This window comes from Astatotilapia calliptera, chromosome 2 (genome assembly GCF_900246225.1).
Source record: "Astatotilapia calliptera chromosome 2, fAstCal1.2, whole genome shotgun sequence".
NCBI classification, from domain to species: Eukaryota; Metazoa; Chordata; class Actinopteri; order Cichliformes; family Cichlidae; genus Astatotilapia; species Astatotilapia calliptera.
The window spans coordinates 19201946-19225572 of NC_039303.1; the positions used below are offsets into that span (position 1 = coordinate 19201946).

The window sequence follows — 23627 nt, forward strand, 5'->3', positions numbered from 1 at the left end:
TTATAAAGCCTTTTGGAGTTAATAATGGCCTAACTACAAATTTATGCCAATCATTACTAGTGCGTCAATTATGAGAAAATGCAAGCCTGTGATTATCATTATAGAAAGTAGGGATGAGGGCAACAGGAAATCGGAATGCAAAATAAATATGTGTGAAATCTAAATTATCATTGTGTAAATACACAGTATCGCCTTTGTTTAAGCCAGTATCTGTAAAATTAAAAAAATCTACGCAATCATAAGCCAACTATTATCCTGTATCTGGCGGTGTGCTTAATTAGCATAACCAACTTGCCCGATGGGCGGTGCTTTCCCTGCTACAGATAGGTTCAAGCGAAAGCCCCGTCCAATCACACCATCTCCAGAGTTAAAACAGACGCGCCGTCGGTGGTTAATGCCGGCGCTGATTGGCTAACACCCTTTCACGTTTAGAGAGATTGTCAGTCAGCTGGAGCTCAAGTAAAACAACACAGTACTTGTTTTTTTTTTTTTTATCTTTCAGGGGCTTTTGAACTGGAGACATTTTTTCTCGCTGCGTTTATGGCACCTTTAATACATTACTAAACGGCCCGTGGAACATTCTTTTACGGAGAGAAAAGCGGGAATGTAGCGTTGTTATCGTCCACCCCAATTTTTAACGATAGGTGAGTAAGCTAACGTTAGCTGAAGTTAAATTGCTTAATTAGCACGCGAGCTAGTTAGCCGCCTGTTGCAGTTAGCTTGGCAGCCAAAGAACACAGAAGTTCGAGGTTGCTCGACTCTTCCTTGTATTTTATAAATTTTTTTCTTCCTCGTTTTGAAGCAGGTAACGGCAACTTATGCTGGCTTTCTAGCGTAGCTTCTTGCTAGCTTAGATTGTAAACGACAGTCGGTGAGCTACCCTTCCACCGAAAGTGTCTCCAAGGTGACGGTGGTTGTTTCTCCATCCATTTACTCCCTGCTCTCTCCCTGTCTCTGCTTTCTGATAGCTCCTGACGCCTTTCCCAGGAGAAGCCCGGTGCCCTCTTTTGTTGTCTGGAGCGCCGTGTTGTGGCTGAGAAAGCTCTCGGGGGTCCGTGATTGTTGCTGCCAGGCGGGCCGACGCTAGGAGCGTGGGGGAACATAGCGGCGTGTGTCTGGTGAGGAGATGTCAGAGCGGGGATGCCTCTTTTTGGAGACAGTTTTGTAGGCGAGGGTATACACGAGTGTACACAGTATACCTCTCGCTGGGACTTGGCGTGCAAACCAGCGGAGCGAGGTTTCAGCATAACTAGCAGTGACACATATATGGATGGTGGGGTCGCAGTATGCCCACCCCCTCGAGTACCACTACATCACCGGCTGGAGGGAGAAGCAATACTGGGGGAGAGGAAGAGGGGCCCATGTCCGCAGCTTCTACCTCCTCAATCGGCTCATCTTTCCGGTTCGTCCCAGCCTTCTGCCTGGGCGTGGTGGCAGCAGTAGTATTTCAGCTGGCATGGGGAGGCCTGTCTCTCACCTCGTTCTTCTTAAAGCTCTTCATCTATGTGTCATTCGCCCTCCTGTGTTTCCTGGCTGGGAGCTTTGCCCTGCTGGTCAGGAAGAGTCCTCTCAAAGTCAGCTGCTTTAACCGGAGCAGGAGGCAGCCTTCTGAATGGCTGGAGTTCTTCAACAAGCTCATGGTAAGAAGACCCCTTAAATTCATTAAGGGACATGCAGCACACCTCCAGGAACGCAAACTGTAGCTCTGTGCGACATCTCATTAGGATCACACTGTGTCTCATCAGAAAACATTGTTTACTGCTGACATGCAGACTTATATCTAAGGGCTTTTTGCACACTCTGCGTTATTGACAAACTAGATCTGTTGAGCATCTGATGTTTTACATTTTGCCTCCTGATTTGGCCTTCTCAACCATTCCACCCCCTTGTTTCCTGCCCCAATTAATTTCCTTCCACCTCAGCATTTGTACCCAATCTGTCTCTCTGATGATGTCTCCCGACTCTTTTATCCTTGCTGTGTTCTATAATAGAAGAGGTACAGTCATTCTTCTGGATTTAGCCTGATTCGCAACACTGAGCACATGCATACACACAACAAATGGTAATTTATTCTTTAAGGAAAGCCTTTGGGTGTTTGCAGCCGGTTGGTGGCATCCCTCAGCCCAGCGGCTGCCTTTCATCTGTGATGTTTGATGTTTTGTGGCGCTTATGACTTATTGATGTTGACAGTTGATGAGTATTGTCACAAACATTAGTCTGAGTGACATGTTGCACGAGCTGTGACCAATTTAGGCTGCTTCATTTGTCATGATTTTAGGCCTTCTGGACACACAGTTCTAAGTCCTAGCTCTCTTCTCTCCTTGTATTTCCTGTTTTTATGTTGTTCCTTAACTGGAATTGCCTGTTTGGCTACTTTTCAGGTTCGTTTTTTGGTGCCAGTTCAGGAGTCAAGCCAGAGCAGGAGGGTGGTGGTGTCGCACAATGTGGACAAAACCCTGAAGGAAGGTAATTAGTCACCTGTTTTATGGCACATTTATGTGAATGCATGAGGAGCTATTGATGTGTGAGGAGATTTTGATATTCTAGCAGATGATGTTAAAAAGAACTTAAAAAAACCCCAATTGCTTCTTCTGTTTCTGCCATTTTTGTGGCATCCTGTCTTTATAGAGTAAAATGTGTGAGCGAATCAGGATTCTGAAATTGGATCATATGACAGTCAGACGTCTGAGATCACTTGAGAGTCAAGTGTGGTCATTTTTTGAAAGGCTTTAAATTGGCGATTGCAGAAGAGTGAGATTTTCATTGATTATTCATGCTACTTTTTTGAAGGACTTCAGAAGCAAAAAAAACAAAACAAAACAAAAAAAAACTTCAGAAGCAAACATGAATGTGTCTTCCTCAAAATTTCAGTTTCAGTTATTTCAGTGTTTGAATTCCACGTATAAAAAGTTCAAAATTCCATAAAAAGACTTTTCCTTTAGCATTTATGCTCTTTTCAAGCTCTGCATTATGTTTTGTTTTGTTTTGTTTGTGGACTCTACCGTAGTAGCTTATCTTACATTGGGCCTCGGTCTAGCCTCTCAGTTCATAACACTGTCTGAAACAAAATGTTTCAGCTCCCTTTCCTGTCCATTAATGCTCCTGATTGGCTGCCACTCTCAAACAAAATACATGAACAGCAGCTGTGGTCTTAACTTTGAGATGACTGTAATAAGGACATCCATTCTCACTGGTGTTATTCAGAGTTGAGAGCTGGGAAAACGTAAAATTTTTAAAATGTAGTACTTTACAGCATCAACACTGCCTTCTCTCCAGTCATCGAATTAGACATATTTTGGTGGCATTACAATACATTGTATAATACTGCACTTCGACAGTGGTGATTCAAAAGGATAGTCATGTTGATTCTTATTGTGGCTGGCTCTGTTTTGAAAAAAAAAACTTTGCTTTTTTTCATATTGAAAACTTGAAGCTTACACAGCATTAAAATCTGTTTTTCACTCTCAGTAGTATTAGGAGACCTTTCCTGAAATGACTGACTGATGGAAAAAGTTTCAACTTCTGTTTTTGACAAAATTGCTGACTGATGGAGCTCTGCTTCTGTCATTCACCACGACCTGTCACCCATCTCTCCCACACATTAAACCAGTAGAAGGTTAAAGACACGTACACACTGGGAGCCGCAAACAGACACTTGCACACCCATGCACGCTCAGTAGATCAGTGCATGTGCCTGCCAAGTAACAGATGGCTCCAGGATTTACACTGAGGGTGTGTGTTTGCACATCCATCTGTGTGTTTTTAAAAAATGGTCTTTTGATTGCAGTGTGATACAAGTTTATGACATTATTAGCTTTATAATCAAGACGGGCTGTGTCAGTGAACTGATGCCTTGATATACCTTGATGTGTTTTGTGGGATTCTTTAGAGTTATGCATTTAAAGCAAGCAGAATACTTGCATTCTAGTTAGAACCTTTCCAGAGGAGCTTACTGTGAGTGCTCAGCACAAAATACCTTCTGAACTGTGTCTCATTTATTTTATTCATTTTTTTTTAAAAAGATGAAGAAGTAGTATGAGAGCATAATGTTGTTTGAAGTGGAAACTGAGAAATGGAGCAAATCCAATTGTGCAAGATTGGTCTTTATCTGTTATTAGAGTGCTAACCTCTCTAACCATTCATCCCCCCTCTTCATCTGTTTCTAAAGCACTGATCCTGGTCAGTTCCAGTGTCTAAAGGCACACATAGAGGTTGTATGGTCGCTTAACTTGCATGTCTCTGGTTAAAGGGAAAAACCCCAAGAAGGTGACAAAGTATGTGCTTTACAGTCATTCCTTACAAGAGTGAATGCTGGTCACGTCCGTTGTGAGTATTAGGGTGCTTCTCCTCCTGTTCTGCAACATACAGTACATGTTGATAATGTGCTGTATATAATCTACAGAGGGTTCGCTTGGATCACTGCATACACTTCAAAGACAGATTCTGCATTTAGTTAAAAGATCACAACAGAACAATTGGTTTGGTTCACACATTAAAACTGAATTTCACAGAGAAGGGGAAGTGCCACACTGTACTTCAAAGCATAACTCGATCAGTATGCAGTTATTCAAGTGATAATATTAATTTAATTTTTACAGTTGAATTCATTTTTTACGTATATGTTGTACTGTTTAGAATACTGGACGAGCTGCTCATATTTGGATTGCATCTGATTTTTTTTTTTTTTTTTTTTTTTTCCCCTGTGATTTTGCTCTTTGTGCAGTTTGTAAGTTAAAGATTTGACCAGTAAAATCTGTTTTTCAGCAGCTAGTTAAAGCAGAGCGCTCACTGTTAAGCTATGGTGTTCCCAGGGTTAAAATTAACCTTCCAGTTGCAGCCGTCTGTGTGGAGTCTGGGTGTGTTATTTATATATTTCTGTCAGTTTTTTTTCCAGGTGCTGTAGTAGGTGTCTCCTCCTATATTCTTCCTGTAGTTACATCATTTGAAAGTGAGTGTGAGGGATTGCCAGTGTTTTGTTTGTTTGTTTTTGTTTTTGTGCATCTAAGGGTCAGCTCTGTGATGAGGTGGTGAGCTGTCCAGTTTCCAGTTACAGCTTTCCCCTCACAGAATGAATGCTGGGATAAGCTCTCGGGGGGGAGGGCTGGGGACCGTTTACAGAAAAGCGGGCACAGAAAGTAGATGATGGAAAGCGTGAACCACCCTCCAGCTTTCATAAGCTGCACCTGGGCTTTGGGGAAATGAAACTCGATGCACCCGTTGTGGTCTTCAGTGGCTCATTGAAAACAGAGTTTATACAGGGTTTGTGTTTTGTTTTGTTTTTTTTGTGCATCAAAAGTTTGAAATGTAAAAAAGCCATTTGGTGTTACTGTCAGAAGAGTACTGACTGCAGCTGTTTGTCTATTCTAACAAAAACTGGATTTAGATTTTCTTTTGCTGTCTCCGCAGTGTTTGACTATGCCTACAGAGACTATATCCTATCCTGGTACATTCCTCTGAGTCATGATGAAGGCCAGTTGTACTCCATGCTGTCAGAGGACTGGTGGCAGATGATCGGGCAGTTGAGATCCAGGCTTGCTGAGATCGACCTCGTCAACGTAGTGTGTTATGACAGCATCCGGATTCTACACACACACTTCACCGACCTCAAAGCTGCATCTGCAAGGTGCACTAACACACACTCTTTAATTGTATGAAGTTCTCCCACAATATTCATCACCTGCAAATCAAGGATGGGAAAGCTAGTGAAATAATGTGTTGTTACTGTCAGAGTCACTGAGCCTCTAACAGCTTTCTTTGCACAGGTATGACTCACAGTTGTTTATCAGGAAATATGTTCCATCTTTGATTTGTTACTGAAAAAGATTTCTCTTCCCACCAGTGTCCATACCTAGTACCATAATTTTATGTACACAGATGGTGTGAAATTACTGCAATTTGGTCCAGCGTAACCGCATTAAAATCCCCCTTCAGTGTGTGCCAGGTACACTATCACACATGTGTGTGCAGGAAAAAGAACAGACAGAGCGATGATTCACACATCATCTGGTTTTATTATCTTGGCCAGTCAGACGAGACTTATGATTTGATTGCACTGCTGTGATGTCTGGTCTGCCTAATTTCCAATTGCTTGGGAACAATGTAGCAGCAGCAGCATGTCTTTAGAAGCAAAAACAGCGAGCTACAACACAGCTGAAGTATGAATAACAGAGGGAGCGAAGCTTTAGCTCACGTAATATAATCGGACATCTAAGGTGTGTGTGTGTGTGTGTGTGTGTGTCTGTGTGTCTCCCCAGACCAGAGGAAGTGGCTCGGCCGTTTCCTCTCCATCCCTGTTTGGTCAGTCCGGAATCGGAGCTGGCCTTCCTCCGCTGTGTAGCCAGAATACTACTGCTATGTCTGCTGCCACAAAAGGATGCCAAGTCGCACACACTACGCTGCTGTCTCACTGAAGTCATCACTAATAAAGGTACATAACTTCCTTGGGGATTAATAAAGAATTCTGATTCTAATTGGTCATTGTCACATACATGCATTATTGTTGTCAAAGAATAATATGTTCTGTTTTAATGTACTGTTTATAAGTCATTGCTTTTTTGTCTTATGGATTGTTATTACAAGTAGCAGTCGTTGAATGTTTATATCTTTATTTTGGCTCTACTCCAAGTCATTAAACACAAGAGTACCGTAATTGTCGGGCTATAAGCCGCTACTTTTTGCACCAGCTTTGAACCCTGCGGCTTTTAGTCAGGTGCGGCTTTTCTATAGATTGTCCATGATTTTTGTGATATCGTAAGAGGATTTGTTTTGTTTGTTCCGCTGTTGTACGGCACTACGTTGCCTGGCGGAAGGATCGGGGTTCAAGAGTGGTATGTTGGTCACATGTCCATCCTCCAGGCAACATAGTGCCGTACGAAGTAGCGCGAAAAACAAACTTCAAAGTAGCGCTACGCGTTCAGTGGGAGGCGTGGATGACGAGCGGCGATAAACTTGCGAAAAGCAAGTTATGCTCAACTCCACCGGTGGATTCTGACAGCGTGGAAAAGTGTGAAAACATCCACGATCACCAACGGATTTCGAAGGGCTGGACTGCTGCATGATGAAGAGGAGGACACCGCCACGGCCCTTCAGAGGGTGTTCGACTCTGACACTGACAATGAGGATTTGTTTGGTTTTGAAAGTGACAACGAAGGAAAGAAGCTGAGAGTGGATGACGAAGCCATCCTGAACCTGTTCGTTTCCGACACTGGAGAAGAGGACTTTGGTGGTTTTAGTGCGCAGGAAGATGAGAAAGATGGTGGTGAATGACTGGCTTTTCTTCTTGTTAAAGCCGTGTCACTGCACCTGAGCCTAAAAGGTAGTCCGAATCTATTTTTCTGGTGTGCTGTAGGTTACTGTTATGTACTACATTTGTTACTCATTTATGAAGCACAGCACATGTGCAAATATGTACCCATAACTTGTTTTTCAAAATATTAATAAAAGAGGTGTGTCTCCAAACAGCCATCTCTTTCCTGACAATTCGCTTTGTGCATATTCTCTTACATATGATAAGTCAACATTGAAACACCTGCGGCTTTTGGTCAGGTGCGGCTAATGTATGTACAAAACAGGATTTTCCCCTGATTTTAGCTTGTGCGGCTAATATTCAGGTGCGCTTTGTAGTAGAGATGGCACGATACCACTTTTTTATGTCCGATACCGATACCGATATCATAAATTTGGATATCTGCCGATACCGATATGAATCCGATATAGTGTTTTTTAATCAACAAAACTGTTTTTTAAAATATCTTGCTGCATTTTGCAAGTCTGCAAGTTCATACTCAAGTTTAAAACAACAACTACACTAAAGCTATTCTGTTATACCTGTATACAAAAAAAATATTTCATAGTTCAGCAATACTGATCAATCTAATAAACTTAGACCTACACCATCCTCCCTATTCTGGTATTTTAAAGAGTACTTAGCGTAAATATTAAGCAACCTAACTAATAGGGTTCCAACTCCCAGCAACAACAAAAAGAAATAAATAAAAAATAAGGAACCACCCCTCACGCGCCACCTCATGATGCTTAATCGACGTAATCAACCTTAATTTGATGCAGTGTGAAAAAAAATGCACAGAAATCAATTATTTTTCAAGAAATATTAAATAGATTCAACATCTTTCTTCAACAAAATTGCAGACTGCACAGATGGTACCTTCCCAAAGTAAAAAGTACTATAGCTTACTAGGGTATATATTAGACTTAATAGTCACTATATACAGTAATTGACTTCTATTCATTTTACATCAAATTAAAACTTTGGGTGTCAGATAATTATTTATTAAAAGCTCGACATTTTAAATGAGAATAAGAAAGAAAAGTATGTCTTTGTGCCCCCTTTTCCCTGTTCATGCCCTATCGGCCCCCCTGGCTAAACTTTGCTAGATCCGCCCCTGCACAGTTACCAGCGTCAGCTACATAAAAAAAGATCCTGGTGTAGAAAGTAATATTAAATAAATTCTAACAACAGCTTATCAAGCTTAAACGTTCTGCTGTTGTTCAGCCGCTGGTTTCCTCTTTCTGGTGCAAAGTGGGCCAAAAGCAAACTAGAGACACGGACTCGCGACAGAAAAGCCGATCAGCTGATCATTTAAGCAGTTTCACGATTGAAGTAGCAGCCGGAGAGCGAGAGGCAGTCGCTTGTTAAGCTTAACGTGGGAATGCTTTACAAACATTCAGAGATGGACTTACACACTTGCTTTACTTCTCTCGGGGATAACTTTGTCGGAGATGAAATGCCGGGTTGCTAGCGAAGCTCCACATGCTATCCAGACCACCGACAGGTCCCGCATGCCACAGCCGCTCTATCACGTGATGCATACTGCTCCGACTGCTAACGTTCTGAGGTGAGTTACGGCGTGTTGCAAGTTTTGTGAGGTGCTTTCGTGATATTTAATGGATCGGATTACATTTTTTATTTTTCTCCGATATCCGATCCAGTCATTTAGGTCAGTATCGGACCGATACCGATACGTAATATCGGATCGGTCCATCTCTACTTTGTAGTCCGGGAAATACGGTAGTTGAATCAGCTCCACAGTGCAGACATGGTGATGAAATGTGCACCATCCTCTTGGTGGACTCCGTTTGTCAGTGTCACACTCCCATAATTGGGGAATTAAACATACGCTGTGAATGAATTTCATTTAAATAGAATTAAACTTTACTCAACACATTAGGACACAATTCATGATAAGCACAGTTGTAATTAAAAACACAAATGGTGTCTCCTTTCCTCTAGTTGTTTAATAGTTGCACCTGCTCAGTGAAAGAGATGTAACACTGAGGTGTTGTTGACATAGATGCATAACACTCGCAGCTCTTCAGGTGTGTTTGATAAACAAAGAATAAATATACAATTCTGCTGAATAGTTTTACTCTTTAATATACAATACTATGTAGAACTCTTGAGTTCTTTAATTTCTTTTGATTTTGCTAGGAAAATAAGAAACGGGTGCAGCGATTTATTGAATCATAGCCAAGCATACATGTCAATACAATAATATAAGGCAAAAACAGTGTCTGTACAATTCTCACTAGCTTTAAAGTCAATATTTGTATGACCACCTTTATTCTTCAGCACAGTCTGGTATAGTTCATTTCAGGTCTTCTTTGGGTGTTGGCTGTCTTTTGTTTGTTTCTGTGTCGATGAACTCACACTGCCTCAGTAATGTTGAGGTCTGCGCGCTGGGAGGCCAGTGTGTGTTCCAGTGTGTTCCCCCCCCTTTTTTTTTTTTTTTTCCCCCCTTTTGGACATATCTCCACCTTTTATCCCATTTCTGGTGACGTTTGAACAAACAGTATTTAGATCAGCTGCAGGGTCAGACGGATTTCTCAGGTCCTGTGTCACGTCTTTGTTGGTTTTTGCCTATTACATGACTTTCACTTACTCTCCATCTGCTGTAGATTGCTTTTTATGCCTGTCACTTCTTCTTTTGTCCTCTACTTTGCCAGTTTCCTCATTTTCTTTTACCTTTTTTTTTTTTTTTTTTTTTAAACCATGTAGATGTAAACTTTGTCAAGATATGACAAGATCACCTTGTTGGTGCATTTTCTGCCTGTCAAAGTGTCCTGCCGTTGGGATTTTTACTAGATTTGAATAAAGAAATTGGAACAAATATTATTGTGACAGGCTTTTAGCAACAAAGCGCCTAAAAATACAATATAAACTGTCTCTTTGCTAAGTTTCCTGGTATGTTTGGAGACAGCATTGCTTCTTTTCTTGAATTAGATGCTTGCTTTTTTTTTTTTTTTTGAATGAATGACTCATAGGTCAGTGTGGCTCAACAAACAAAAACATTCCTCTGGACAAAGACTGGACTCATATTCCTTCCAGTCTTTGTACCTTGAATAAAGACCAAGGGATGAGGGGAGTAACAATAGTGAAAATAATAATTTTCTTACAAAGGATTCAACTCAGAGAGATTATTAAATAGCCAAAGGAAAAGGCTTTGCTGCTCACTAGTAGCTCCACCATTAATTTCAGTCCAAACTCAGGCAAAGCACTTCACTACAGCTCATCACTCTCAGGCTGGCACACACTGAGTCCGAGCAACTCCACACCAGATCTTTTTATAGTGTTGGATGATGATTGGTGAGCAGAGCATGCTCCACACTGGTGGCTCCTCACAGGAAAATGTGTGGCAGCTGCAGGCAGGGGAGAAGGAAAGCAGAACACACCCACTAACAACACCTGTTAGGGTTGTAACAAAATATAACAAATGACGAGTGGCCCAGTCTTTGGACATTACTGCATGTTATAAATAATTTAATTGTCATCTAATTATTGAGCATTGCAAAATGTACTCTTAGCTGTTGTAACAGCACTGACTCACAAGGGAAGTGTGGCAGTGAAGCAAGGAGAGGAAAAAAGAATGCAGGAAGATACAGAACACTTTTTCTTCTTCTCCTGCATTGCAGCAGAGCGTCACACTGTTACTTCTGCACTTGGCTCTTGTTTCCAGAGTACATGTTGGTTTACATGGTGTGAAATGAAACAAATGTTCAATTTTGCTGGCCCGACACACGAATCAATGGACTTTTGTTATTTATCTGTAATGTTTTGCTGCATGTTTGAGCTGTTCTGGAAAATTTACCTGATGAAAAACCAGAAAACTTCAAAAAAAGTTGGAATTCAACTGAGAAAAACTGGAATCTTACAAACTCTGTGGTCATCCTTTCCTCTTGAGCAGGTGTGTTGTCAGTGTTGTTTTGAATGCAGCTGTTGTTGTGTTCCTACTGTGAGAAGGAACGATGAAACGATAGTATTAAGAAAATGTGTGATATCTTGATGTCTAGCTGCTGCTCTGTTTCTAGAACTGCATTCCTCAATTTCCCACACCTAGGATTTTTTTTAATTTTTTTAATTTTTTTTTTATTTTTAAGATCAGTGTCTCATTTTATTATGCGTCACAGAAATCTGTGGTTCTAACTTCATCAAGAGCATTTGTCCGTCCTTTTTACATCAACGTATTTTTATCTTTGTGTGTGTGTGTGTTCTCCAGTCCTGAAGCCGTTGGTAGAGGTACTCAGCGATCCAGATTCCATAAACAGGATGTTGTTGTCTCAGCTGGAAAAGAGGGAGCAGCAGGCTGAGCAGCAGAAGAAAGCCTACACCTACGCTGCCTCCTATGAAGACTTTATCAAACTGATATCAACTTCTACTGATGTCAATTTCCTCAAGCAACTCAGGCATGACAGTGACAACGTGCACACAGGCACACACACAGTAGATGCCTACATTACCTCATTTAAGTAGACTATCCTGTACCTACATAGAGTCAAATTAAACAAACCACGTGTGTCCTTATATACATAATGACAAACATGTTAACCAGGCAGTCTTAGCCACCAACATGTTTGCTGCTCAGGGGTTACCATGGGAACAGACAATGTCTCTGCAGCAATATACTTGATCTAAATGCGGGGTAGACATGATACTGCTATATTGTCTCGTTAGTTTGAGAAATGGTGGCTCAGTACTGGCTTCTTTTTGAAATGTTTCTTCTTTTTGTTTGTTTTGATTTATTTTGGCCTCGTCACTTTCCATACTATATTTCCATCTTTCTGTGACGTAATTCATCTAATAATTGTATTTGTCTCCCGTCTTTCCTCCTTTGTAGGTATCAGATCGTGGTAGAGATTATTCATGCCACCACCATCAGCAGCCTGCCTCAGCTCAAGAAGCAGAAAGGTACAGACAACACTACAGTTTCCTGCATTTAAAACCTCAAAAGTATGGCAGCGTTTCAGTTCACGTTCACTGCCCCTAAAAAGCTAGCCAGGTATGCAATATAGGCATTCATTCATAGAAGTAAACAATAAGAGTACAGTCACAATTCTGCTTGTTTTGCAACAATTTGAAGAGAAGTGATGTGAACATTTATCTGTCAGACACTTGCAATATGCCTGAGTTCAGCCTCGTGTCAAAGACTTTTAAGGATCAGGAAGTGACAATGAAAGCGAAGTTTCAGGACAGCTGTGTGAGCGTGGTTATAATGACATTACCAGAGTGACTTTAGTCGTAAATGTATTGCAGCAAAGGCTGATTCCCGTCAGTTTCAAACTTTTACATACAATACTTACCTTCAGACCCAACCACTGAGTCCCATCATTAGTGTTGCAGGTGGTTGGGTCTGAAGGTAAGTATTGTATGTAAAAGTTTGAAACGGATGGACACACAGCACCAGCTGATACAGATTTACAAACAAAACAAGGGAATGAGTGGATTTGAACTGCCCTGCAGTGCAGAGCCTAATTTTTATTCTCATTATTGAGGGGGGGAAATGGTCCATAAACTGTCTCCATGTGCACTTTTAAACGCTATACTATCTATACTGTGTGATCCTGCTGGACTACACAGTATAGACCAGCACTTTTTCAATTTGCTTTTGGGGATTTTGGAGACCCAGTACTGGTTTCTGTTTGCACAGGCTATTTGCTGTTGAAACACACAGTCCCTGTTCAGCAGTGAATGAATTCATGAGTACATTTAAAGGCCAGTCGGCTGTAGAAACTGCAAGTGCATTCACATGCTGTATCTGAAAATCAATGACCAATAAAGTTCACTTGCTGGTGTGCTTAGCTTGAAGCACATTTTCATAGAATCAGGCCATCGGTATGTATCAGCTTTATCCCGATAGTTCAGTGGCTCCACACCAGGTGATTGTGCGCCTTTGTGTTATTATGTGGCCAGAACTTGCTCAGACAGACTTTCCCTCTCCCTTAGAGAAAAAAGGTAAAGAGTCAGCAGCCATGAAGGCCGACCTGCTGAGAGCCAGAGATATGAAAAGATATATCAATCAGCTGACTGTTGCTAAGAAACAATGTGAAAAAAGGATCCGCCTCCTTGGAGGGCCAAACTATGAGAATAGTGAGGAAGGAGGGGCCGATGACAACGACGAGCCTCAAAGCCAGAAGGTAAATAATATGTCATGTAACTCAGCGGTCCCCAACCTTTTTTGCGCCACGGACCGGTTTATTCCCGACAATATTTTCATGGACCGGCCTTTAAGGTGTCGTGGATAAATACTAGAGATGGACCGATCCGATATTACGTATCGGTCCGATACTGACCTAAATTACTGGATCGGATATCGGAGAAAAATAAAAAATGTAATCCGATCCATTAAATATCACGAAAGCACCTCACAAAACTTGCAACACACCGTAACTCGCCTCAGAACGTTAGCACGTCGGAGCAGTATGCATCACGTGATAGAGCGGCTGTGGCATGCGGGACCTGTCGGTGGTCTGGATAGCATTTGGAGCTTCGCTAGCAACCCGGCATTTCATCTCCGACAAAGTTATCCCGAGAGAAGTAAAGCAAGTGTGTAAGTCCATCTCTGAATGTTTGTAAAGCATTCCTGCGTTAAGCTTAACGAGCGACTGCCTCTTCTTGCTGCTACTTCAATCATGAAACTGCTTAATGATCAGCTGATCGGCTTTTCTGTCGCAAGTCCGTCTCTCTTATTTGTTTTTGGCCCACTTTGCACCAGAAAGAGGAAACCAGCGGCTGAACAACAGCAGCACGTTTAAGCTTGATAAGCTGTTGTTAGAATGTATTTAATATTACTTTCTACTCGAGGATCTTTTTCTACGTTGCTGACGGCTGTAACTGTGCAGGGGCGGATCTAGCAAAGTTTAGCCAGGGGGGCCGATAGGGCATTAACAGGGAAAAGGGGGCACAAAGACATACTTTTCTTTCTTATTCTCATTTAAAATGTCTAGCTTTTAATAAATAATTATCTGACACCCAAAGTTTTAATTTGATGTAAAATGAATAGAAGTCAATTACTGTATATAGTGACTATTAAGTCTAATATATATACCCTAGTAAGCTATAGTACTTTTTCCTTTGGGAAGGTACCATCTGTGCAGTCTGCAATTTTGTTGAAGAAAGATGTTGAATCTATTTAATATTTCTTGAAAAATAATTTATTTCTGTGCATTTTTTTTTCACACTGCATCAAATTAAGGTTGATTATGTCGATTAAGCATCATGAGGTGGAGCGTGAGGGGTGGTTCCCTATTTTTTTTTTTTAAATTTATTTATTTTTGTTGTTGCTGGGAGTTGGAACCCTATTAGTTAGGTTGCTTAATATTTATGCTAAGTACTCATTCAAATACCAGAATAGGGAGGATGGTGTAGGTTTAAGTTTATTAGATTGATCAGTATTGCTGAACTATGAAATAATTTTTTTGCATACAGGTATAACAGAATAGCTTTAGTGTAGTTGTTGTTTTAAACTTGAGTATGAACTTATACAAAATGCAGCAAGATATTTAAAAAAACAGTTTTGTTGATTAAAAATCACTATCGGATTCATATCGGTATCGGCAGATATCCAAATTTATGATATCGGTATCGGAAAAAAGTGGTATCGTGGTATCGTGCCATCTCTAATAAATACAACAAAATAAAACTAGTACCGGTACAGAATAAAAGAATTTATTCATAACACATGAGAAAACCAAGGAAAACAGAGTAAACGATAACAAAATAATGCTGAAAACCGATTAAAAACCCTGAAAACTATACATTTCACACCTGAGCCTCAACTCTCGCGGCCCGGTACCAAACGACTCAAGGACCGGTACCGGTCCGAGGCCCGGGGGTTGGGGACTGCTGATGTAACTAATGCGGTCTCTCTTCATTTCCTGTAAGGTGTGAAATTACTTTGGTTCTTTTTAAAAATTCTCTCCCCTTATGCAGATTCTCCAGTTTGATGACATCCTGTGTAATCCAAGTTACAGGGATCATTTCAGAGTTTACATGGAGAGAGTAGATAAGAGAGCTCTGATAAGCTTCTGGGAACTGGTGGAAACACTGAAAACTGCCAACAAGGTAACGGCTGCACACATTCAAGAGCTCGAGGTGTGACGAGGCGATGGCATTCATACTGAGATGTACACAAAAGTAGAAAATTTGAGTGCTTGATGTAATTTTATTAAACAGTCTTGTATAAAGAAACGTAGCATAAAGCTTTTTGTGAGTCCAGTGCACAAAATCAGACTTGAAAATAACTGCACATAGTGTCAGCAAATGTCTTTTGCTTTAATGTCTTTAAACTTGGAATCTGCTGGTGTGGCTGTAACTGACAGTTAAAAGAAACTTTATTCGTTTTATTAAAAGCTTTGGTGCAGCTTGTTAGTTCATCTACCGTCTGAAGCAAACTATTTTCACTCACCTCCTTTATAGCCAGTGATGTGACCAAATTTAGGATGTCCACTTGCATTCGCACCACAAAGACTTCAGGGTAGAAATAAGAAAAACAGAAACTTGAGATTTTTGCTCACAGAGATTACATTAATTCAGTTTTATTTAAATAGTGTCAAATCACATTTGCCTGTTGAGAAAACCCCAACGATCATATGTCCCCCTATGAGCAAGCAGTTGGCGATAGTAGGAAGGAAAAACTCCCTTTTAACAGGAAGAAATCAGGTAGAATCAGACTCTGGTATGGGCAGCCATCTGCCTTGACCGGTTGAGGGTGAAGGGAGGAAGACGGGACGTTAGTTAGTATTAGTCTCTGGATCACTAACACTAACTAATGATAAATGTAGAGCTCTGTATAAACACAGTGAGTGGGGGGGAAGAAAGGTGAGTGAAGAAGTAAGATAATTTTATTCAGATTATTTGTTATTCAAAACTTTGGTCATGAGCATCAGCCATTGTAACAGTTTGTGAATGTGAAAATATATATGTGTATGTATGTATGTATGTATGTATGTATGTATAAAAAAGGGAAGCAAAAAATGTTCAAAACGGTGAGAAAAGTATGTGAGAAAATAATTTTTGTTTGACAGAATGAGGTGCCCCAAATTGTTGGGGAAATTTACCAGAAGTTCTTTGTGGAGAGCAGAGACATTCCAGTGGAGAAGTTTCTTCTGAAAGAGATCCAGCAGAGTTTGGTGGGGAACAGAGGAACACAAGTCTTTGTTAAACTACAAGAACAGGTATGTGCTGCTCTGCTTAGCCAGCTGCAGCTACCTGTAGCTACAGCAGCTGACGGTGGATTTCTTGAAAATCTCAAAAGAAAGCTGTTGAACTTCGATCATTAAAAGCGTGTGTAACAGTGGAAACTGACACATCCCTTAGGTTGCTGAGACAATGAGAGAGCGTTACTACCCCTCCTTCCTGGTGTCCGACCTCTACGATAGGCTGATCAGACGAGACGACCATCACAGCCAATCGCGGTGTAGCCCAGAGGAAAAGGGAGAAGGGGTGAGGCATTCATACGCAAACGACACACATGCATACAATACTAAATGAATGTGTTTAACACTTGTTTTTCTTTATATCCTCTGAAGTGCCAGGGTCTAGATACAGGAGAGGTGTGTGACGAGGGCAGTAAAGGAATCAATGAGCAGGCGAGCTATGCTGCTACTAAACTACACCAGCTCTATGACAAACTGGAGTACAAGCGACAAGCCCTGGGCTCAATCCAGAACGCACCCAAACCAGACAAGAAGGTAACAAAATATAGGTCAATGTGCTAAATACAGTCTGTTGGATCACTTCAGTATTGAGTATCAGGATGTTGGAATGAAGTGGAACCAATTGCAGGATGTTTGATTGGGTTAAACTCCCATTTATCTGATGTGGTCCCTGCTAGAGTATGTGACAACTTTAAAGTAGAGCTTTGAAAACACCTCTGAATGCAAAGACTTTTATTCATTGTGGTTCAGCATAATGTCATTTTACTGTAACTCGTGTGCTTATCTGCCTCTGGTGTGTGCTTTGCAGATAGTAAGCAAACTAAAAGAAGAAATAGGAGCCATGGAAAAAGAACACAGCGAACTTCAGCAACACATCACAAGGACTGACTGGTGGTGTGAAAACCTGGGGAATTGGAGGGCTACGATAACTACAGCTGAGGTAAAAGGAAACAACAAACCTGAGTGTAGAAACGAATGATGCACTCACCTAAACAGTTTACAGCAGTCTGCAAGCATGCCCTTCATCCTTTATGCTCTTGCACAGAAGAAACAAATGAGCCACACAGCACAGATAATTTAATACTCTGCATACTTTATGCTTAAGTATAGAAGATAGATTGGACAACACATACATTTGTATAGATCAAGCACATTTCTGTTCTTTATCTATACAGGACTAGATTCACTAAACTTCATGCAGCAATCACAGAAATGGCCCAGTGGGAGTGGAAAGTTCTGTGGTTGATCTACTAACAGTGCACATTAAATTCATAGAAGAACAGAAATCATCATTTAGAGTCAGATCGTGTATGTGTGTGAAAATATTACTGTTACTTTGATGTGTGTAGAAGCATATTTTTCTTTCTTTCTTTAGTTTTTCACCAGGCTGCATGTTTTTAATGAAAAGTTAGTGTTAAACATTGTAACATTGGATGTTAATCAAAGACACTGCAGGTTTGCTTGAGTGTCTCGTCCTTCAAAACTCTTACACATAACATGCACTAAGGCCAGCCCTAACACTGTCCTATGTTAATGAATATTGACAGTATCTCTATAATGCTAAACGATTGTTTTTCCAGCTGACATTAAATCTGACCCTAGTCATTCACATTTCATTCATTTTGTTCTTTCGTGTACTTACGTGTGTAAATCCTTTGTAAATTTATACTAAATTATAAAAATATATTGTGACAATGAAGGACCCGACAACAGCAGCGTTGCAGTTCAACACATCCTTTATTGACGGACTTCCCAACATGTGCAGCTTTCTGGCTGCCCTGCTCCTGTAGCACACAACACCGCCCTCTCCTCCGGTCCTGGCAACATCTTTAACAGGGGAGACATGATTAGATGATCAGGGTCAGGTGTGTCAGCCTCCCCTGACAGTACACTCTGAACTCCACTGCTCCACCCTTCCCCTGCAGCTGAGCCACACCCCACCACATATATATTAATGTGCCTGAATAAAGAATATCCAGGTTGTGTCAAAAAGAATCCTCTGATTTCAAAGAGCTTAATTTCAAGGCCACTCACCGATAACGACTTAATTGCGCATTGTTAAAAAGAGTGGATCTGTGAGCAGCATAACGACAGCAGTGGCTGCATTGACTCAAAAGTATGGGACAGATTTGACTGTGGTATGGACTAAAGCTGTGTGGCTGGAGGGGGACACATTGAGCACTTGGGAATATTGTTTTTATATTCTTTTTTTCTTTTTTAAAGTATATTCTTTATTTTAAAAAAGTGTCACCTTTTGATATCAGATTCTTTTTGATACGCCCTGTATGGATACTACATCTGTCCATTTTGGGGTTGTTTTTTTTTTTTTTTTTTTTTTTTTTTTTTTTTTGGAAATTCCCAAGTAATCTCTCTCCAGAGTAAAGAGGTGGTGGTTTATTGTGTATGTTTGTGTGTATTTCAGGCTGCAGAGGAAGGTGGTGAGACTGTAGCTTGTTACAGTGTGTGTGTTAGCCTGGTGGAAGGAGAAGAAACGGCCAACAGTCGCTGGAGCGTCCAGAGGAAACTCACTGAATTCCAAATGTTGCACCGCAAACTCACAGAGGTAACAAGGCACCAATCCTGCACACATGGATCAACAGCTGCTGCCTTGTTGTTTAAATGCTTAATGTCCCCTGCACAATAAACCAGTAAGGTCATCAGCTCACTGTGTAGCACTGAAATGGAAAGACTCTCAACAAAAAAAATAATGTGATGATGGATTTACTGCAGCCTATGTGCCACAGAAAGCAGAGACTGCTGTTTGTTAGAAGCATTTCCAGTCCTCTGTGTGACCATCTGTGGTCACTGTACAGTGATAAATTGGTTTAGATGAAATCTAATATCTGTGACATCTGGAGAGCTGCATGCTTTTAGTCAGTCTGCTCTATTGACTAATTTATGGTTGTTAATGCATTTCTGAATCTAACAAGAGTAAACAGAGTAGCTGTTGAAATCAAAAATACACATATTTTTGCCTCCTGTTAGTGTAAAATCATCACCTGTTAATGTGTCTCTCCTTCAGTGTTTTCCATCACTGAAGAAACTCCAGTTACCATCACTCAGTAAACTTCCCTTCAAATCTATTGACCAGAAGTTTTTGGACAAAAGCAAAACACAACTCAACACTTTTCTCCAGGTAAACAAGCAGCTGCTGCATCTATATTTTATATCTCTATCACCTGCTGTGATACAATCATAAATGCTTCACTTTATCTCTACATTGTTAATTATAACACACAAAAACCAGGGTGCTGAATCACAACCTATTTCAGTCTATGAAATGTGTGAGCTCTTTTAATTAAATATTACACTGTAACGAGGTCTGTAACCTTACAAAGTCTGTGCTCACAAAAGCTTATTCTGCTTATGATCACAGCTGTTGATGATAACGTCAGGTGTGTGTGTGTGTCGTGTGTTAGCGTCTCCTAACAGATGAGCGGTTGTGCCAGTCAGAGGCTCTCTATGCTTTCCTCAGCCCGTCTCCAGAACATCTGAAGGTAAGCCATTTCTCATATTTCAATTTTAAAAAGAACGGGGAATAATATGCTTATTTCCATAAGTGTTTGCACATTTCTTTTTTTTTAAATGTATTGCCTGTACATAACTTTATTTCAAATAAAGTTAACTCAATGGGATTAACTGACATATTAGATCAGCTCTGTAGGAGTTACAGTTTCCCTATTTTTACAGATTCATCAGTGATTGTACATATAATAATTATTTTCTTAATTCTTCACGTTTAATGACTACCAGAGGTTTGCAGCCCATAGACCTCATGCGATGCTGGATTTTCCTGTCTGAGGCTATAAATTTCAATTTTTATTTTTTCATAAAATAATGAAGAAACAGGCCCCACCCAGACGTGAAATTGTTGTCTTGCAATTGTATATTTTATTTAGCGTCTATTAAATGGAAGTGCAGTGACAAAATGCAGTAATTCATGAATGTTACAGCAGTTTTTGTTATCATTCTTTTTTACCTTAAAGTCCTCACCTTATTCCAAATCCACTGTGTGGGTGTACAGTGTGAAATGACCAAAATTGTATCACATATTTCCTTTCTTTTCAAAGCCACCACTTTGTCCTAGAGCTGGGCGATAGAACGATAACGATATGTATTGCGAAATAACTTTTCCTCGATAGAAAAGTTAAACCTACCCTGTTGAACTTATTATGGGAAATAAATATTTAAATAAAAACAAGCTGCTGATTATTTCACATTTTACTTGTGAGCAATATAGTTATTTGGCTTATATCGTGATAGATATCGTTATCGCCTGAAATGAAAAAAAAAAAAAAAAAAAACATATCGTGATATGAAAAAATCTTAAATCGCCCAGCTCTACTTTGTCCTGTTTTAATGCTTTTAAAAGTTAAATAACCATTTAACTTCATTAAAACTCAATCTATTTTAAACCCCAAACCAGAAGAAGCATTAGTTTCCTGTATTAGTTAATCAGCTAAAGTTCTCTGACATGAGTTGTGTTTGTTACTTTAATCTGAAATTTTGACCCTGTGAATTTAATGAGCGGCAATTACTTACATCAGATATGGGCCATTAAATACAAGGTTATTGCTCTAATTACCAGCAGCTTATTGATGCTCTTTTACGCACATTTATGGCTTTGTGCAGTGTTCGAGCAGCAACACTGGCAGAGCCGCTTCATAAGAGGGTCACTACTCATTTGACACTGGCACCATTAATGAGGAGATGCTGATTACAGGGCCGTGTTTGTGGATTCACAGGGATCCTTTCATGTTTCAGACCTTCCTGATAGGTGTGTTATCTGGATGATTTTGTCCATTGTATGCAGACCATTTTATAGTAATGATATCTTGTATAACGTTTGAAGGTGATGTCTATTCAGAAGAAATCCTCTTTCTCACTGGCCTCCTTCCTAGAGAGGTTACCTGGAGATTTTTTCTCCCATACTGAGGTACACACTCATGCACGACGAGTAAAGCAGCATTCCCATGCTGTCCTGCATCCTCATTTGCATGATGTGCGCTGTACATTTTCTTCATAGGAGGATGGCGATGACGACAGTGACTTGTCAGACTACGATGAAACAGACGGGCGGAAAGATGCTCTGGCTGAACCCTGCTTCATGCTCATAGGAGAGATCTTTGAACTCAGAGGAAGTGAGCAGGACACTGTTTTGATGTTACACACGCTCGTGTTGGTGAATTCTAACTGCCTCAGAGTCTGTTTATCTGAATACATTCCCTCTCTGTCTGTCTTCCTGCTCAGTGTTTAAGTGGGTGAGGAAGACTTTAATTGCACTAGTCCAGGTGACATTTGGACGAACTATCAACAAGTAAGTACTAACAAGTACTCTTTTAGTCAGTGGTCTGGCAGTATTGTTGATCCAGAATAAAATATCTCATCTGTCGAGTCCAGATCCAGAGGCTTTGTTAACTTATGCAAGGTAGAGAGTGTAACACCTATTGTACATTTTCCTGAGATGAAAGTTTTCAGGCCTCTGTTGTGTATTTCAGACAGATCCGGGACACTGTAAACTGGATCTTCTGTGAACAGATGTTGGTGTGCTACATCAGTGTGTTCAGGGACACCTTCTGGCCTGATGGCAAGCTGGCGCCACATATCAAAGCTCGAACGGACTATGAACGCACTGAGACCAAGGAGCGCGCTCAGCAGAAACTACTTGACAACATCCCAGGTAGCAACACACACACAGGCGTGACTTATTATTTCATTTATTATGATTGCACATGTTTGCAGTGTAAAAGAAATAAAGAATAAAGTGCTTGATTCAGCATGCTTTTCCTCGTCCACCAGATGCACTCACAAATCTAGTTGGCCAGCAGAATGCCCGCTACGGCATCATCAAGATCTTCAGTGCTCTGCAGGAGGCCAATGCCAATAAGCACCTTCTCTATGTAAGCGTGACACACATTTCCAACATCAGCGTTTCATTAAAACAAGATTTCTTAGCCATTTATTTTTTCCCTGTCTCCCTGTGTTTGTTAGGTATTGATGGAAATGTTACTAAAGGAGCTGTGTCCTGAGCTCAGGGCTGAGGTGGACAGTATCTGAACACATGCATGAGAATGAGGATCGGCTGGTTCGTCTTTCAGGCCTTTCTGTAGCTGACCAATCACAAACTGCCAAGCCAAACAGGGAGAGGGCCATTGGGTGAATCCTCAGACAGAAAGCAAGCTGCGTTGGTCAGAGTTGAGATGCACGAAGACTCTGTTCAAAGAAATTTGCTGTGAACCGGTGAAAAGTTGGCCTGACACTCTCCTGACAAAGCTGCTGACAGAAGGGTGCATCTCTAAACCTGCGTTTGGACAGGGAGAAACCACAGGGACTTCTTCCTATCTAGACTGCAGTCTGATGAGACTGATCACAGAAGAACAAAGTGTATTTTTGACTTAAGCAACTCACATCTGTGTTTTTCTTTTAAAAATAATTATAATTCTTTCACTAGCACTGACATTCAGCATCTGTGCCAGAACAGACTGAAATGAAATGTTTCACTCAAATGTAAATGATGGTGGTTTGGTCGACAACTTCTTTGTACATCTTTAATTTTTAGAGTAGATAATCGACTGACTTGACTAAAGACAAAAAAAAGACAGTCAGACTCGCTGTTGCCCTCTAGAGGCGACCGCTGTGAGTCCCAGCCCACATACCTCTGAACATTCCTTCTACACACAACCTGAGCAACACTTGTTCTGTGATTCTTGTAATAAGGCTTATAATTGTGCAATGTAATGTAAAAGTCATTGTGATGATTTTATTTATGATTTATTATTGATAGATTTTATTTTTACCAAAAATTGTTTAGAGAGCATTTATATAAGCAATAAATTGCAAACAAAAAGCGGTTGTGAGTTTTGCATTTCTTTGGGGGGAAAAAAAAGTGTGTGTGTGTGTATATGTACGTATGTATGTATGGGGGGGGGGGAAGCACAATGACGTAGTCGCTTGTTTAGAAAGAGCTTAGAGGTCACAGCAGAGATATGCAAGTATTGCGCTACATTTAGTAATGCCAACATATTAAGAGAACAATATTTGTCTCTCATATATAATACACTGTCAAAGATACTTGACTTTGAGTGAAGATTTAAGGTGATAGGAAATATAAATAACTGCAACAGCAGTGAATTCAAGTTCACTGGTGTAATAACTAATAATGGTTAATATAATAATAA

The 23627-nt window shown here is 40.5% G+C and overlaps 1 protein-coding gene across 3 annotated transcripts; it reads left to right on the forward strand.

The window, feature by feature from the left end:
- The first annotated feature begins 354 nt into the window (after positions 1–354).
- snx25 (sorting nexin 25) lies at positions 355–23299 on the forward strand. Of its 3 annotated transcripts, XM_026186224.1 has the most exons (23): positions 356–644; positions 969–1640; positions 2382–2466; positions 4883–4948; positions 5407–5623; positions 6255–6427; positions 11514–11700; positions 12132–12202; positions 13238–13428; positions 15224–15355; positions 16318–16467; positions 16610–16735; positions 16822–16983; positions 17258–17389; positions 18872–19012; positions 19472–19585; positions 19869–19946; positions 21302–21385; positions 21476–21590; positions 21700–21766; positions 21948–22129; positions 22249–22349; positions 22441–23299. In XM_026186224.1, the coding sequence occupies exons 2-23, from the start codon at positions 1287–1289 to the stop codon at positions 22504–22506; spliced, it is 2994 nt and encodes a 997-aa protein (XP_026042009.1). In that variant the 5' UTR covers positions 356–644; positions 969–1286; the 3' UTR covers positions 22507–23299. The 3 variants fall into 3 exon arrangements, with proteins under 3 accessions (XP_026042026.1, XP_026042009.1, XP_026042019.1); XM_026186234.1 differs by lacking the exon at positions 4883–4948 and having other exon boundaries at positions 357–644; XM_026186241.1 differs by lacking the exons at positions 21302–21385; positions 21476–21590; positions 21700–21766; ... (1 more) ...; positions 22249–22349; positions 22441–23299 and adding an exon at positions 21082–21262 and having other exon boundaries at positions 355–644.
- Positions 23300–23627: the final 328 nt, after the last annotated feature.

Coding starts and splice junctions, on each gene's coding strand:
- snx25 (XM_026186224.1), top strand. CDS start 1,287: ATGCCCACCCCCTCGAGTACCACTACATCACCGGCTGGAGGGAGAAGC. Junction 5,624..6,254: donor CTCAAAGCTGCATCTGCAAG/GTGCACTAACAC, acceptor GTGTCTCCCCAG/ACCAGAGGAAGTGGCTCGGC. Junction 13,429..15,223: donor ACGAGCCTCAAAGCCAGAAG/GTAAATAATATG, acceptor CCCCTTATGCAG/ATTCTCCAGTTTGATGACAT.